We start from the raw sequence: 15,022 nt of genomic DNA on the forward strand, positions 1-15,022 counted from the left end.
TTCCCCTGTTGAGCCTCTACATGAGAACTAGCCTGGCTGACATCTTGGTTGCAGCCTTGTGAAATCCTAGGCAGAGGACCTAGCTAAGCTGAGCCCATAGTCCTACCCACTGAAATGGTGAGACAATAAATGTGCTATGCTAATTCTTTATGCAGCAATAAAAAAACAGTTCTCTATATCTTCACTTTATCCTCTTAGTGTGCTTTCTTGTATTGCAGAGGCTAAAGTGCTAAAACTGCATTTCTCAGATTCCTTGGTAATTATTATTTTGGATTCATTACAGGCCAAAAAGATGTTTACATGTGAAACTCGAGTAGCAAAAGTGAGATGGGGACTATGCTTCAGCCATCTCTGTTGTTGATGATGTTTGGCTGCCCTACTGTAGTATAGTCACTGGCTTGTGGGTGCTGAGAGACAGGGGATAGGCATCTATTTCACTGGTGTAAATCAGAGCAGGTGGAGCATGGTATTGGTAGTAGTAGCAGTAGTGATGGCTTTTCATTCTGGCAGTAAGAAGCAATAGTTTCCTAATGATAGAAGAGTTAGTAACTCCCCTGTGGCATGGTAGTGGTGTGGCTTTGAAACTTGTTATTTTTAAAAATATATATTTTTAGTTGTAGTTAGACACAATAGCTTTATTTTATTTATTTTTATGTGGTGTTTAGGATCAAACCCAGGGCCTTGCATGTTCTAGGCGAGCACTCTACCGCTGAGTCACAATCCCACCCCTTGAAACTTGTTTTTAAAAGCTCAATTTAGTCAGTACTTTGAATAATTATTTAAGTCATTTAATGCCCAATAATAAATCTTTTCTTGCTTAGACTAAGAGTGAATTCTGTTCTTGAGACTGACCCTAATAGATTCAGCAGGGAAGTCCTCAAGTGATAAATTTGAGTTAAATGTAAATAAAGCACATCATAGTAAATAATATTAATCTCTAAAAGTAAACCATTTTCATGTTTAATATAATAGATTTATAATATTTATTTTTATAAAGACAAGTAAAACCACCTTATCACATTTGATGTAAAAGATATAATGCACTGATTCAGTTTGACACACTACATAAGATTTTTTAATATTAAGAACAACCCATTTTCTTAACAAGGCATTAGCTATAAAACTATGGGTTCAGCTTTTTTCTCCTGCATACTCAGAAAATAATTTTTTAAACTTTAATTTATACTCTTACTTCAACTTAAAAATCTCTTTAAATATTCATTTTGATTAATCTATGCTAAAATACAATACTCAATATTATCTTCACTATTCTAAATTTAAAATAATATCAAATACTAATAACATATCTTTTAAGAAAGTATTTTTGTAAATATAACTGACAAAATATTCAACAAAGTATGTATAATATTGTCTTTGTATATAAGCATAGACTGTCTTTCTAGAGCTATTGTAGTATAATTTAACAATCATTGCATAATAGTAGATGTGTGAGTTTTCAAATAAACTACTAAGCTTTAAATTTTGGACAGATTTCAAATAATTTCTGAGTAAAAGCATATATGCTTATTTACCAACTATCTCTTTAACTGGTAATTTTCTTGAAAAGACAAAGTTATCAAATCATAGTAATAAAAGACACTACTAATAAACTTCTGGCCAAAACTAACTTATGAATTTCAAAGTCTCACCTTGAAAATTATTTAACTTTTCTGAAGATAACAAATTCTATGGTGACAAACTCCTCTTTGTTAGGTTTTGTTCACAGTGGACTCTTGCCAAAGACTGACTCTACCATTTCCTTTTGAGAAAGGGAGACTTCTTGGGGCACTCTAAAAGTGGTTTGCCCTTTTATTGTTTCACATCTAGAAAAGTCAAAGAGTTTAAAACCAATGAAATAAGCTCCACTGGTTGATTTCTCCACTTCCTAAGCCAACTGATGAATAAATTGCTCTTGTCATAAATAGGACAGAAGAATGGACAAGTGTGGTTTGCTTGTTTTGTTTTTTTAAAGTGCTAACAAAGTCCATTATGTCTCTAAATGGACTGTCATGTAGTGAAATTTAAGCAGCATAAAGTATATAGATATTGCACATTTACATTAGATAGTCAAAACCTTTTAGATGGACACTGGTAATTCCATACATTATTTTGGCAAGCAAGTATACTTATATGCTTGCCAGATTAATACGACAGTTCAGTTTTAGTGTAATTATTCTTTACTATCTAACATAAATTAAAACACGACTGTTGAAAAATTCAAAATCCATAGCTAGAACCAAATAATCACAAACTATTATGAAACAAATGCCACAAACAGCAGTATTTTGGAGAATTTCTAGTAATTTCTCTGGTTAATGAGAGACCTGTTTCTTAACCCTTTTCTAAAGGCTGGCTTTATCCAGTTCAAATCCAAATACAATTGTTTTTCTTTATATATTAGCTCAGAGTTTAGAATCCTTGAAATTGTTTTGATCAGTAATAGAGTTAGTGGTATGAATCAGCAGCTTCTGAATACCCACCCCGTGTAGAGAGAATGTAGAAGTTACTAACAAATCATACTGTTATGAATGATTGAATGAAATCACTCAAATTGAATGTAATAAACTTTAAAGACATATTAATTATTAGTTAGACAGCTGGAAAATGAGGGCCCTAAATGGTATTCTTGTAGATAATTAAGGTTATAGATCTAAAAGCCCAGTTTTCTAAAGAATTCTAATAGTACTGAGGCAATTTGGAAAACAGGGTTTATCAAAATGATATGTCAGAATCACCAATAAACATAATACCACCTTTTAAAAATCATCAGTAATTACATGTATAAAGCAGTACCAGCTAGTAATTTCTACTAAAAATGTTATGGTGCCCTCTGGTGGTTATATTGCATATCTTCTGAAATATAAAAAGAATAATTATATTTGAGAATATCAAAATTTGAGATCACAAAGGAATATATTATTGTGCTTCTGAGTATCTTTCTCTTTTTTGTTTTCAAGCATATTTGTAACAACAATAAATCCCTGATCTCAACTCCCAGGAATTTAGCTAAGGGATATAGCTACAGGAATCTTGGTAAACTTGACTACGATGCTGACAAAATTACATTTTGGTCCTAGACCTTAACTGAGAGATTTTTGCATTTTCTAGTTTGGCTTTGAAATCTATGGGTTTCTCAAAAAACCTCACCAAGGCTGGTTCATTCAACAGAGACGCAAGAATCTGTTCAAATGCAAATGACCACTGAGGTTCTTCCCTAAGAGAGGAGGGATCTTTCTCCGTGTGGCTCTCTGTTTCTCCCTTTATGGGTCCTCCAGAAGAATAGACTGTACCAGGGAATTCTTTTGCTGGTGATGTAGGGCTATGTAGCTTCCTTCCAACTTCCTCCATCCTGAGCAAAAGATTGGTTACAACAGCAATGGCTTGATATAATAACTCTTCTTCAGGGTCTTCATGAAATAAATTATAGAGGGTCTTTGAAAACTGAATAAATTGTGACTAGAAGACACAAGTTAGACATATAACATTTTAATGTTAGGTTAGCAAATATAAAGTGAACTTAGATGAACTTAAAACTGTGTCAAAAGTAATCATTAGATAATCTCCTATACAGAATTTATAGCATGTATCCTTCACTCTAGAACTGATTATTAATCCCAAAATAAACTGTGACTCTAGAAAGCTGATATGAACCATAAAAGAATTTCATTTAAGCCTTCTTGATTATTGTATAATAGCAGTATATTATGTCTAGACCTAAGAGTTTGTGTATCAGTATTACTTTGTTAAAAAGCACTTTTCATTAGGCAAAGAAAGTCCCATATTTCCCTACATGTAAATCATTAATTCATTAACCAATCTTAACCAAAGGATTAAGAACAAGTTCCCTTTGATCTCCTCAAGGGGCAAGAGTGGGAAGCTTAGCTAAAATAACTACAATTTAGGGAAGAATGACTTTTAGAACCTATCTAGTGGCTCTAGGGAACCTATTTGGACATACTTTCTCTCTCTCTCTCTCTCTCTCTCTCTCTCTCTCTCTCTCTCTCTCTCTCTCTCTCTCTCTTTTAGTTGTTGATGGACCTTTATTTAATTTATTTGTATGTGGTGCTGAGAATAGAACCCAGTGCCTTTCACATGCTAGGCAAGCACTCTACCACTGAGCCCCAGTCCCAGCCCCATACTTCTCTTTAAATGCTGAGATAGGGCCAAAGTGGAGGGAAACTAGTTGGTCTGCTATTTGTCCCTAGAACATCTAAAAACAGTCCTTGGAAACATTCATCAATTTAAAAAAGTTATTCCAACACAAATGTCCTGTAAGTCAATCACCTAACCAGAAAAGTTCATCTGTAAACAAAAAGCAAACACAAAGGGTACACTTCATAAAAATATATTGTAACAAATGCTTGTTTTCCTTAGTCCTCAATATTATTTATTTATAGTAATTTTAGAATAAATATCTCATACTGACTCATTTAAAAAAAGTATTTATTTAATGGTCAGATTATGTAGTCCATGGAGAAACACTAAGTTATTTGATAGTTCTCATTTTGGTAAAGTTCTGGGGATTTCCAATATCTATATCAACTAGATTTTAATTTTAAAAATATAAGAACATTCTGGCTAAACAGTGAATAAGAAAGAGATGAATTTAAAATTGTATCAAAAGTAATCATTAGTATTATCTAGGGAATGTTCAAATACAAGATCATTAGAAACCAATGTGTGACATATTTTTGTAATTTCTTATTCCCAGTAAGTAGCAATGGGCTTGGCATATAGTAGGTACTAAAAATCATGTTTACTAGATAAATTAACATTTCCGAAAAAGCTGAAAACATGTTACACATTTTTTCCCTGTAGGTACAAATTTTGTCATAGCAAAGGTCCTATCTGAAACATTTAAGTTCATTAAAGTAAAAAATGTAAGTATTTTTTTGTACCAGGGATTGAACCCAGGTATATATAGCCACTAAGCCACATCCCCAGCCATTCTTTTATAATTCATCTTGAGACAGGGTCTCTCTTAAGTTGCTTATGGCCTTCCTTAGTTGATGAGGCTGGCTTTGAACTGAGATCCTCCTGCCTCACCCTCCTGAGCTGTTGGGATTACAGGCATGTACCATCATGCCAGTCTGAGTTCTTAAAAAAAATCACTGAAAAATGTTCTCCTCTTCCATGTTGACCTGAAACTTAAAGAGATGATACATACAAGATTATATAACTAATTTGTAAAAGTATATTAGCTATTTTGGAGTTGGTTACATTCATATTCATACAAAAATATAAGAACTGAGAGTTTTTCTCTTGAAAATACTATACCTGGTTCATTCTTGGTAAATCTTTAATGTTTTCTTCTTTTTTAAGAAGTTCATCTTGCCACTGACTTAGGTATGCTTGAATATCAATTTTTCCTTTGCCTGAATGAGGGGAGTAAAACCATATCATAATGAATAGCTCTCTAAATTTTCCAAATCTTAAAAGAAAAATTATTATTAAAAGACATTACACTGATATAAAATTCCATCTCTTTAAACCAGGAAATAATCTGAATTTACCTTTGATCTTACCCCACTGGTTCTCAGAATACTTTCTCCATTCCCATTTAGACTAAAACTTTTAATTTGGGAAAGCTGAGGATTAGGGAAAATGTAGGAAGAGTGGGGGAAAAAGAATGTTTTTAAATGAAACAGTATACTGGGACTTAACAATGCAACTTTTCTGTAGTCACTGTTACACATGCACACAACCAAGTTTAAACCAGCTTCGATATTATATTCTTGTTTTTTCTTGTAATAGGGATTGAAATATTGTACTACATCCCCAGGCCCCTTTTAAAAATTTCTATTTTTTTCTCAAAATTTACTTAGGGCCTCAAGTTGCTGGGGCTGGTCTCAAATTTGTGATCCTCCTTTCTTAGCCTCCTGAGTTGGTGGGATTAAGGGCATTCATCACCACACCAACTCTATATCATTTTTTTTTTTGTGGGTGGGTATTAGAGATTTAAGGCAGGGGCACTTCACCACTAAGCCACATCCCTAGCACTTTATTTTTTGTGGTGCTGGGGATTGAACCCAGGGCCCAACTGAACTATATCCCCAGTCCATCCTCAGCCCTTTTTATTTTTTTATTTTCAGACAGGGTCTCACTAAGTTGCTTAGGGCCTTGCTAACTTGCTAAGGCTAGCCTTGAACTTGTGATCCTCCTACCTCAGCCTCCAGAGTCACTGGGATCACAGGCATGGACCACTGTACCCAGCTCTATATCATATGTACATACAAAAATGGTCTATGGTAGCTCTTATTAAAAAACTCAAAATGCTATTTATTCATTAATTCCTTTAAAGAATTTAAACAAGATGCAACTATTTTTTAACTAAATATTATTCAAAAATCTAAAAAGAGCCAGGCATGGTGGTGCACACCTGAAATCCCAGTAGCTCGGGAGGCTGAGACAGGAGGATAGTGAATTAAAAGCCAGCCTCAGCAACAGCAAGGCACTAAGCAACTCAGTGAGACCCTGTTTCAAATAAAATACAAAATAGGGCTGGGGATGTGGCTCAGTGATTGAGTGCTCCCAAGTTCAATCCCTGGTACCTCCCAAAATTAAAAGGATTTAAAAGAATAATCTGATATCCTCTCTCAAATTATTTTTCCATAATTTTACTCGTGCATTTTAATTATACATAATAGTGGGATTCAGTGTTTCATAGTCATACATGTACATATCTCTCAAATTATTAACTGTACATACTATTTCACTCACTATTCCCACACTTCTATGAATTCAACCAATCCCAAATAAATATTTATAAAATAATATTAAAATATAAAAATGTTTGTTGCAGCACACTTTGCAATAGAAAGAATTGAAACAACCTAAATATCCATTAGTATTGGGTTAGTTATTAAAATAAATCATAGTAAAATCAATCAGGAAGTACTCTGCACCCATTAAAAAGTATAATGTCTAGATCCAAATGTACTGACATGAAAAGTTTCCATGGCATATCACAAAATAAGAAAAGAAAATTGTAAAATAGTGTTTCTGGAATATTTTTTTTTGTTTTGTTTTTAAGAGAAATGTTTATTTTGTAGGACTGCAAATTAGTACAACCACTCTGGAAAGCAGTATGGACATTCCTCAAAAAACCTGGAATGGAACCACAATATGACTCAGCTATCCCACTCCATTGTATTAGAACTAAAATCAGCATATTATAGCTGTATAGTTACTTCAATATTTATAGCAGCACAATTCACAATAGCTAAATTACAGAGTTAGCCCAGATGCCCTTCAATAAATGAATTTCTGGAAAATGTGGTACATATACACAATGGAGTTTTACTCGGCCATAAAAAAATAATGAAATTATGACATTTATCGGTAAATGGATGGAAATGAGAATATCACGCTAAGTGAAATAAGCCTGATTCAGAAAATCCAGGTGTGAATATTTTCTCTTATATGTGAAAGCTAAAGCAAAGTAAAGGAAAGAAGGTGGGGGTGGATGGATCAGATATCACAAAGATATAGGGAAGATCAGTGGAGTAGGAGTTCAATAGGGAGGGAGGAGAGGTGAAAAAGGAGGAAATATGGAATGAATTCAATAAGATCATGTATGTGCATATATAAATGTACCACAGGGAATTTCACCTTTATGTATATGTAGAAAGTACTAATCAAAAATAAACAAACAAACAAAAGCAAGATCAGCTAAGTAGAAGAAGGAGAATAGGAGAGGAAGGAGGGGAGGGAAAGTGGGGGAAAGGGATTGAAATCAAACTTCATGCATATATGATTTTGTCAAAATGAACCCAACTACTATGTATAACTATAATGTACTAATAATTTTTTTTAAAAAATTACCAAATTTAAAAAGAAAGAGAGAGAAATGTCTAGGTATGTTTGTGTATACACAGAAATATGTCTGGAATGGATATAGTCAAAAGTATTTCTAACTTCTACTTCTTGGTAGGATGGGGTGGGGGTACAAGGGATATATACCATATGAATTTCTGTTAAAGGATTATCTATTACTTTTGTAATTAAGAATACATATTTCTAAAGTAATTAAAATAAATGATTATGGGTCACTTAACTGTTTTATATAACTTCTGAGACTTAAAAAATAATAAATTGCTAAACTAATGCAAACGAACTGAAAAAGTTATCAGAACAAATCTATATCCTTCAAAAGCAATCCACTCTTTAAAGAAAATGTGGTATATACACACAATGGAGTATTACTCAGCAACAAAAGAGAATAAAATCATGGCATTTGCAGGTAAGTGGATGGAGTTGGAGAATATAATGCTAAGTGAAGTTAGCCAATTCCTAAAAAACAAATGCCAAATGTGTTCTCTGATATAAGGAGGCTGATTCATAATGGGGGTTGTGACAGGGAGCATGGGAGGATTAGATGAACTCTAGGTAGGGCAGAGGGGCAGGAGGGGAAAGGTGGTGGCAGGTGGGGTAAAAGGTGGAATGAGACGAATATCATTACCCTAAGTACATGTATAAAGATGCAAATGGTATGAATGTACTTTGTACACAACCAGAGATATGAAAAATTGTGCTCTATATGTGTAATATGAATGGTAATGCATTCTTCTGTAGTTATTACTATCTATAAAAGCAATAATTTAATAAACTAAATGATATTCTTAGATCATAGTACCTTTTTCAGGGCTATTTTTTCCTGATTCTGCTTCCTTCTCATTTGCAGGTTTGGAAACTAGAAGGAAAAGAGGACAAATGCATATTGTAAAATATTTAACAAATATTTTTTATAAGTAAAATAGTATTTCACACAAAGACTTATAAGCACATGTTATTTTCTTTGATTCAGGAAGTCAATTTTAGCTGACCTGACTTCATGTCACTAGAAGACAAAGTATTCAAGAACTTTCATAGGAAAAACATCCCTAGAGAAATTTCCATATTTAAGAAAATGCCTAGAAGGGAGTATATAAAATATTAAATAGTTATTTCTAGATGATATTTTGATTTTTTAAAAATTAAATTGTATTATTTTTATTATCAGAAAAATTAAAAAAACACACACATACTCAAAGTTAGAAGAATGACATACAGGTATTGAGTGTGGCAATAATCAATTGTAAAATCTTGCACAAGTCATTTCTCTCTGGGCTATAAATCTATAAAATTTATAAAATAAGGGAACTTGATTAGATTATTTGTAAGTACTCTTTGATGTTCAAATACATCAACATATAGTAAGCACAAGTATACATTATTCAGAATTTTGTCCCTCAGTGAGACACTGCATATTAAGAAAATAAAACAAAGGACAAATAAGTTCCTATCACTTCTAAATTATGTTTAGGACATAGATTTATTCCTATATCCTATATCTTCACTGACATTTTATAATAAGTATCCACTGTTTGAATAATGGCTATGACCTTTAATCATCAAAGATTCTATTGTTTTCATTGTACTATACAAGGCAAGAAAATGGTCTGACACAGTTTGAAAATTTAACATAATTAGAAAAAAAATCTTAATTCTCTAAGAACAAGAAATTTCACATGTTAAAGCCCTTAAGTGCAGTTTGGATAATAACTCAAATATTTATAGACTATACTAAATGAATAGCTAAATTTTTAAGCAAATATTTACCATGAAGCTGACTGAAATAAAGTAATTCTTCCACGGAAAGTTCATCACCTTTTGAAGAGTCCTTAGATTTCACTTCAGTATATGCTGAAAATGTATAACCCAAATCACATTTAACAATAAAGTACAGAGATGAGGTTCATAATGGTCAGGTAGATTTGGGAACATGAAGTTAAACAATGGGTTATATGAAAAAAAATGTAAGTAAAGAAATGTGGAAATAATTCTGCTGTGTTGTATAGCAAATAATGAGAAGTATTAGGCCACTTTGAGTTATATTATTTCTCCTACTTCTTTTTTTATAGTTTTCTGTAAATCATTACAAGTTAAAATAAGAAAAACTAGAATTTAGAAATCTCTGAATGTGACCACAGCCATTTAAAAATTTCCTCAATGATAAAGAAAACATAATGTTGAGTGTTCTGCTTTACTTCCAACATGTGTTTAAATGGGTACATAGTATTTTTCCTATTTTGATCCCTATATGAGTGGTATATTTGATGGCAGTATTCAATATAACTTGAAAATGTCAATTTTTTATATTAAATTATTAGGTGTTTTGAATATTATTTTTAATATTGTGTTTGTGAAGAGTTAAAGATGGCTTTTAGTTTGTTGCTCTGGTAAATATTTTTTCATGTCTAATCTGAAGACTTTGAAAGCAATCCCAGGTAGAGCTTTAGACAAAGTAAGAGGTGCTGTTTGTTTTTGTGAATTACCCTAGCTAGCTACTTTTTGCAATGTACCTTCAGTTTAAAGCCTAAGACTGTTTTGCCAAAGAAGGGATATCTGGAAAAGGTAGCCTCTTAAGGTCAGTGGGAAAAACTTATATAAACTGGACTTATGCAAGAAAATTGAGGAAGTATGGTAGAAAAAAACCCAGAACTTTGAAGTCAGACAGACCTCACTTTGAATCCCAGCTATGTGACCCTTAGCAAATAATCTAATCATCTCCACCCTGAGTTACCTTATGATCAAAATTGGAATAATAATATCACTTTTCAGGGATATTGAGAGGCTTAAGTAAACAAATGCATGCAAAGTGAATGTCCTGATAGAGCAAGTGCTTGATCAATGGCAGCTATTATTTTACTTCCTTTTCCAAATATTTAATATCTCTGCTACCTTGTCTAATTGTTCTGAATAATTTGCAGTATTATGCAAGCTTGGCAGTTTGTCCAAATCAAATCTCTATTCTAATGACAATAACAGCAACAACAATTCAACATTATACCAATATTCAAATGAAATGTAATTCCGGTACATAAAATCTCATTAAACTGATAGAACATTAATAGAAAGGAAACTTCTGGACACACCAGATACACACAATTTCTTCTATACATTTTGCTATATCTACATACATCAGCAGAAGTAGTTGGTAATGTCATTCAAGGGCCACAATGAAGCAATGACCCTGTATCACACTGAAAATTATGTTATTTGTTAAATGGAATGATATCTGTAGTTATGCTATTTAAAATGAAACAAACTCCTGCCATACATCATTAAAGACTATTAAATTCTTACCTGGAGGAATATGCAGCTTAAAAAGCAGTTTAAGCTTCTCTGTAAAACTTCCATTGTACATTATGTCTGTTTAACAAAATCCAATTGGAAATAATCATGTAATCCAAAGATGATTCAATCAATTACAGCAAAATAGATTCATTAAGATAGACACTAGCCAGGAATTAGGATTCAAAAACCTTCTGTTATTTCAATAAGAATTACACAACCACCCAGTCAGACAGATTCTCTTCTTCAAGTGAACAAGCAAAATATTCTATCAGGGAAATAAAATGCTCTCCTGACTATCTCCTCCTTTTCCCCAACCTAAGATTTCCTTTTTTTTTTTTTTGAACAAGGCCTTATGCTTCATTTGAGGAAAGAACTGCTCCTCAAGGGGCAATTTGTGATAAGAAACTACTGCTGGAGAGTCTGAAAAAGCAAAGGGCCAATATTTACAGTCACAACACATATACACATACACTATCTACACTTATGACATATATGTTGGGTATTTCTCCACCACTTTTCTTGACTATGTGATTGGATTTTTTACTAAAAGGAAAAGTGTATCTGTAGCATCTATGCACTTGAGTATGGGAAAATTGGGACAGTCTCTTCCTCCACCTTAAACATTAAAACATCCACATCTAACAGCTTGCCTTCCTGATGTGGTTGGGGAAAAATGAGATCGATACACTTAGGTTTATCAACAAACGAAAAAAATGTCCTAGTATTTACTAAAGCTGGAGATAATGTAACTCTGGGTTATATAATCTAACTAAACTGTCAATAGTAGGCATTAGTAAATATTTTTGGGGGTGCATTTATTTTGTGTTACACAGTTATTGGACATCAGCCTACCAATTACAGAGGAGAATTCTTTGAAGTTTATAAGGCAATCAGAGTTTTCATCCAACAATCGGAATGTCCACAAAGCTAGTGAGTCTCTATTTGCAGAATGAGCCCACGGACTCAACAAGTGATACAACACTCTGAACTGCTGGCAGTCAATCTGATACTGTTCCAAATATGACAGGCTGGGGTCATGGTGCTTCAATCCTGGACAACTCAAACACCAGTAACAAGATAAAAACAGCTCCTTCTATTAAAAACAAACAAACAAAGTCATTGTAGAAGATTTTTTTTCCTTTAAAGATGTTTGATAAAAAAGATAAAAAATATTTTAGTTCTGATAAAATTCTGCTAAAAGGGAATTACTGTTTCATTTAAAGAAGAACAGTACCTTAAAGATGACATAAAGTTCATCCAATTCGTGAAGTTTCAATTTCACATCTTGTGATACAACACGCAACTTTAAAAAAATTAAAAGCACTTTAGAATTTAGAATTTAACACTTCAATATAGAAATTCTCTTTGAATCCACTTAAGAGTCTCACTATGCCAGAAGAAAATCTTTTCCTTTTCTAGAGAAACAAAGGTAAATGCACTTATTTAACACTTTTGAACTATAGTTCAATTCTACTCTGATACTACTACTTTGATAGTTATCTCTTTATACCCAGAAATCAATGCCAAAGGATAGCCACTTAATATCTATAAATACAAGCAACAGTATTCTAAGTCTCATTCCATATATTCCTTTCTTGTTACATAAGCAATATTTTAAGTCATCAAGCTAGACTGTCATTTAACACTTCAAAGGTATCAGGAGATATGTATTCCTACTTTGCCAAAAAGTATAATCCAACAAATAATAAGCTTAGAAAATAGAAAATTTTGTTCTACTCCATAAATAATAAGCACTAATAGTACAAACATTATAGAATTTAAGCAATGTAAAAGCAAAGGAAAGGTAAAAGCTTTAATTAATATGATAGAACTTAATCTCTTGGAAGTATGAAAAATAAATTATAAATAAACATCATTGAGAAGAAAAGGATATTATAAGCATGGATATGGAGGTCATTAAAAGTACCCAGTACACAGAAGGTAGCTGTCAATATCTGTTGAATAAATTCCATAACCTTTACATCAATACATTTGAAAATAGATAAAATAGATCTTTCAATATAGATAATTCCCTAGGAAAATATAAATGACCAAAATAACTTATAGGTGAAAGAAAATATGAATAAACAAAACTGGAAAGGTTATCCAGGAACTGCCACCCACGCAAAGGCATCAGACTCAGATGCTTTTTTTAAAAAAAAATGTTCTGTTTCAACATTTTTGTTTCATCTATTTTCATAAGATTCCCCCCCCCTTTTCTCTCTACCTTCCACATATGAGAGAAACATACAACCCTTGATTTTCTGAGTCTGGCTTATTTTGCTTAGCATGGTGTCCTCCAGTTCCATCCATTTTTCTGCAAATGATATAATTTCCTTCTTCTTTATGTCTGAACAAAACTCATTTGTGTATATATACCACATTTTCATTATCCATTCATTTGCTGATGGTAGTTTCCTAGGCTAATTCTATAACTTGGCCATTGTGAATTGAGCTGCTATAAACATGGGTATGCATGTATCTGTAGAATACACTGATTTTAATTCTCTTGTATAATATCGAGGATTGGTACAGCTAGATCATATTGTCATTCTATTCCTAGTCTTCTGAGGAACCTAAATACTGATTTCCATAGGGGCTATACTAATTTACATTCCCACCAATAGTATATAAGAGTTCCTTTTCTAAATCCTGCATCCTTAATAGCATGTACTGTTACTTGTATTCTTGACGACTGCCATTCTAACTGGAGTGAAATGAAATCTCAGTGTAGTTTTGACCATGTTGGCTAAAGATGTTGAACATTTTTTCATATACTTGTTGGCTGTTACTATGTCTTCTGAGAAGTTTTCATTTAGTTCATTTTCCATTTATTAAATGGGTTATTTATGGATTTTCTGAGTTCTTTATATAATCTAGATATTAGACCTCTCTCAGATGGTTTTACAGGTTGTTTTCTCAAACCTTCAGATACAGGATAATCTCCATGTGATCTAAAATATTTCAGAGCATAGGAAAATATGAGCTTATTACAAAATTCATTCTATGATGTAAGCACAACTAATATGAAAACTAAAGTTATCACACACACACAAAGAAAAGTTTAAAACAACATCTCTATAACATAGATGCAAAGAATCTGGCTAAATTATTTGGTAGAACTTTCAAAGCAAACTATTAAAGAATAATATATTATGACCAAATAGGATTTATTCAAGAATGCAATGGAAGTCTAATATTGATCAGAAATTCTTTAATAAAATTTACATTAATAAAGTGAAAAAAAACTAAACTCAATATTTGAAAAAAATTTGATCAACGTTAATACTTGATCTTAATTTTAAAAGAAGTACCTAACCTGCTAACCTAGAAACTGAATAAAACTTCCTTAATTTGATAAAGGGCATACTTTAGAAGTCAACAGCAATAAAATATTGGAGACATTCCTATTAAACTCAGAAATAAGACAAGGAAAACTACTTCTATAGCTATTATTTAATACTCTGCTGAAGAGCCTGCCCCATATAATAACACACAACAAAGAGGTATAAATATTAGAAAGTGTCAAAATTCTAAGACTAGAGATAATATGCCTGTCTATTCAGAAAATTTGAGAAAGCCAAGTGAAAACTATTATAATTAATGAGTCAGTAACTTGACCACTCAGAAAACCAACATGTCCAAATCAATAGATTTTACATACACAGAAATACACAATTAGAAAATGTAAAGGAAGGGGAAGGGGTTATGGCTCATTGTTAGAGTGCTTGTCTAACATGTGAGGCACTGGGTTGGATTCTTAGCACTGCATATAAATAAATAAAAAATAAAGGTCCATTGACAACTAATAAAAATTAATTAAAAATAAATAATAAATAAAAGTGTAAAGGAAAAAACTCAATTCTTTTAATGATAAAACCATAAAATACATAGAAGTAATAAA

The 15,022-nt window shown here is 32.3% G+C and overlaps 1 protein-coding gene across 1 annotated transcript in view; it reads right to left on the reverse strand.

Moving 5' to 3' along the window:
* Window positions 1-1,013: 1,013 nt before the first annotated feature.
* Window positions 1,014-15,022, reverse strand: part of Tbc1d8b (TBC1 domain family member 8B) — a 73,615-nt gene continuing 59,606 nt past the window's right edge. The window contains exons 15-21 of the mRNA XM_026402668.2: window positions 12,353-12,421; window positions 11,971-12,211; window positions 11,128-11,193; window positions 9,601-9,684; window positions 8,636-8,692; window positions 5,278-5,375; window positions 1,014-3,456 (exon numbers count right to left, since the gene is read on the reverse strand). Of these exons, the coding sequence (XP_026258453.2) occupies window positions 3,061-3,456; window positions 5,278-5,375; window positions 8,636-8,692; window positions 9,601-9,684; window positions 11,128-11,193; window positions 11,971-12,211; window positions 12,353-12,421 (1,011 nt within the window). The 3' untranslated portion in view covers window positions 1,014-3,060. The remainder of the gene's footprint in view (window positions 3,457-5,277; window positions 5,376-8,635; window positions 8,693-9,600; window positions 9,685-11,127; window positions 11,194-11,970; window positions 12,212-12,352; window positions 12,422-15,022) is intronic.

The sequence above is a fragment of the Urocitellus parryii genome, chromosome X (genome assembly GCF_045843805.1).
Source record: "Urocitellus parryii isolate mUroPar1 chromosome X, mUroPar1.hap1, whole genome shotgun sequence".
NCBI lineage: Eukaryota > Metazoa > Chordata > Mammalia > Rodentia > Sciuridae > Urocitellus > Urocitellus parryii.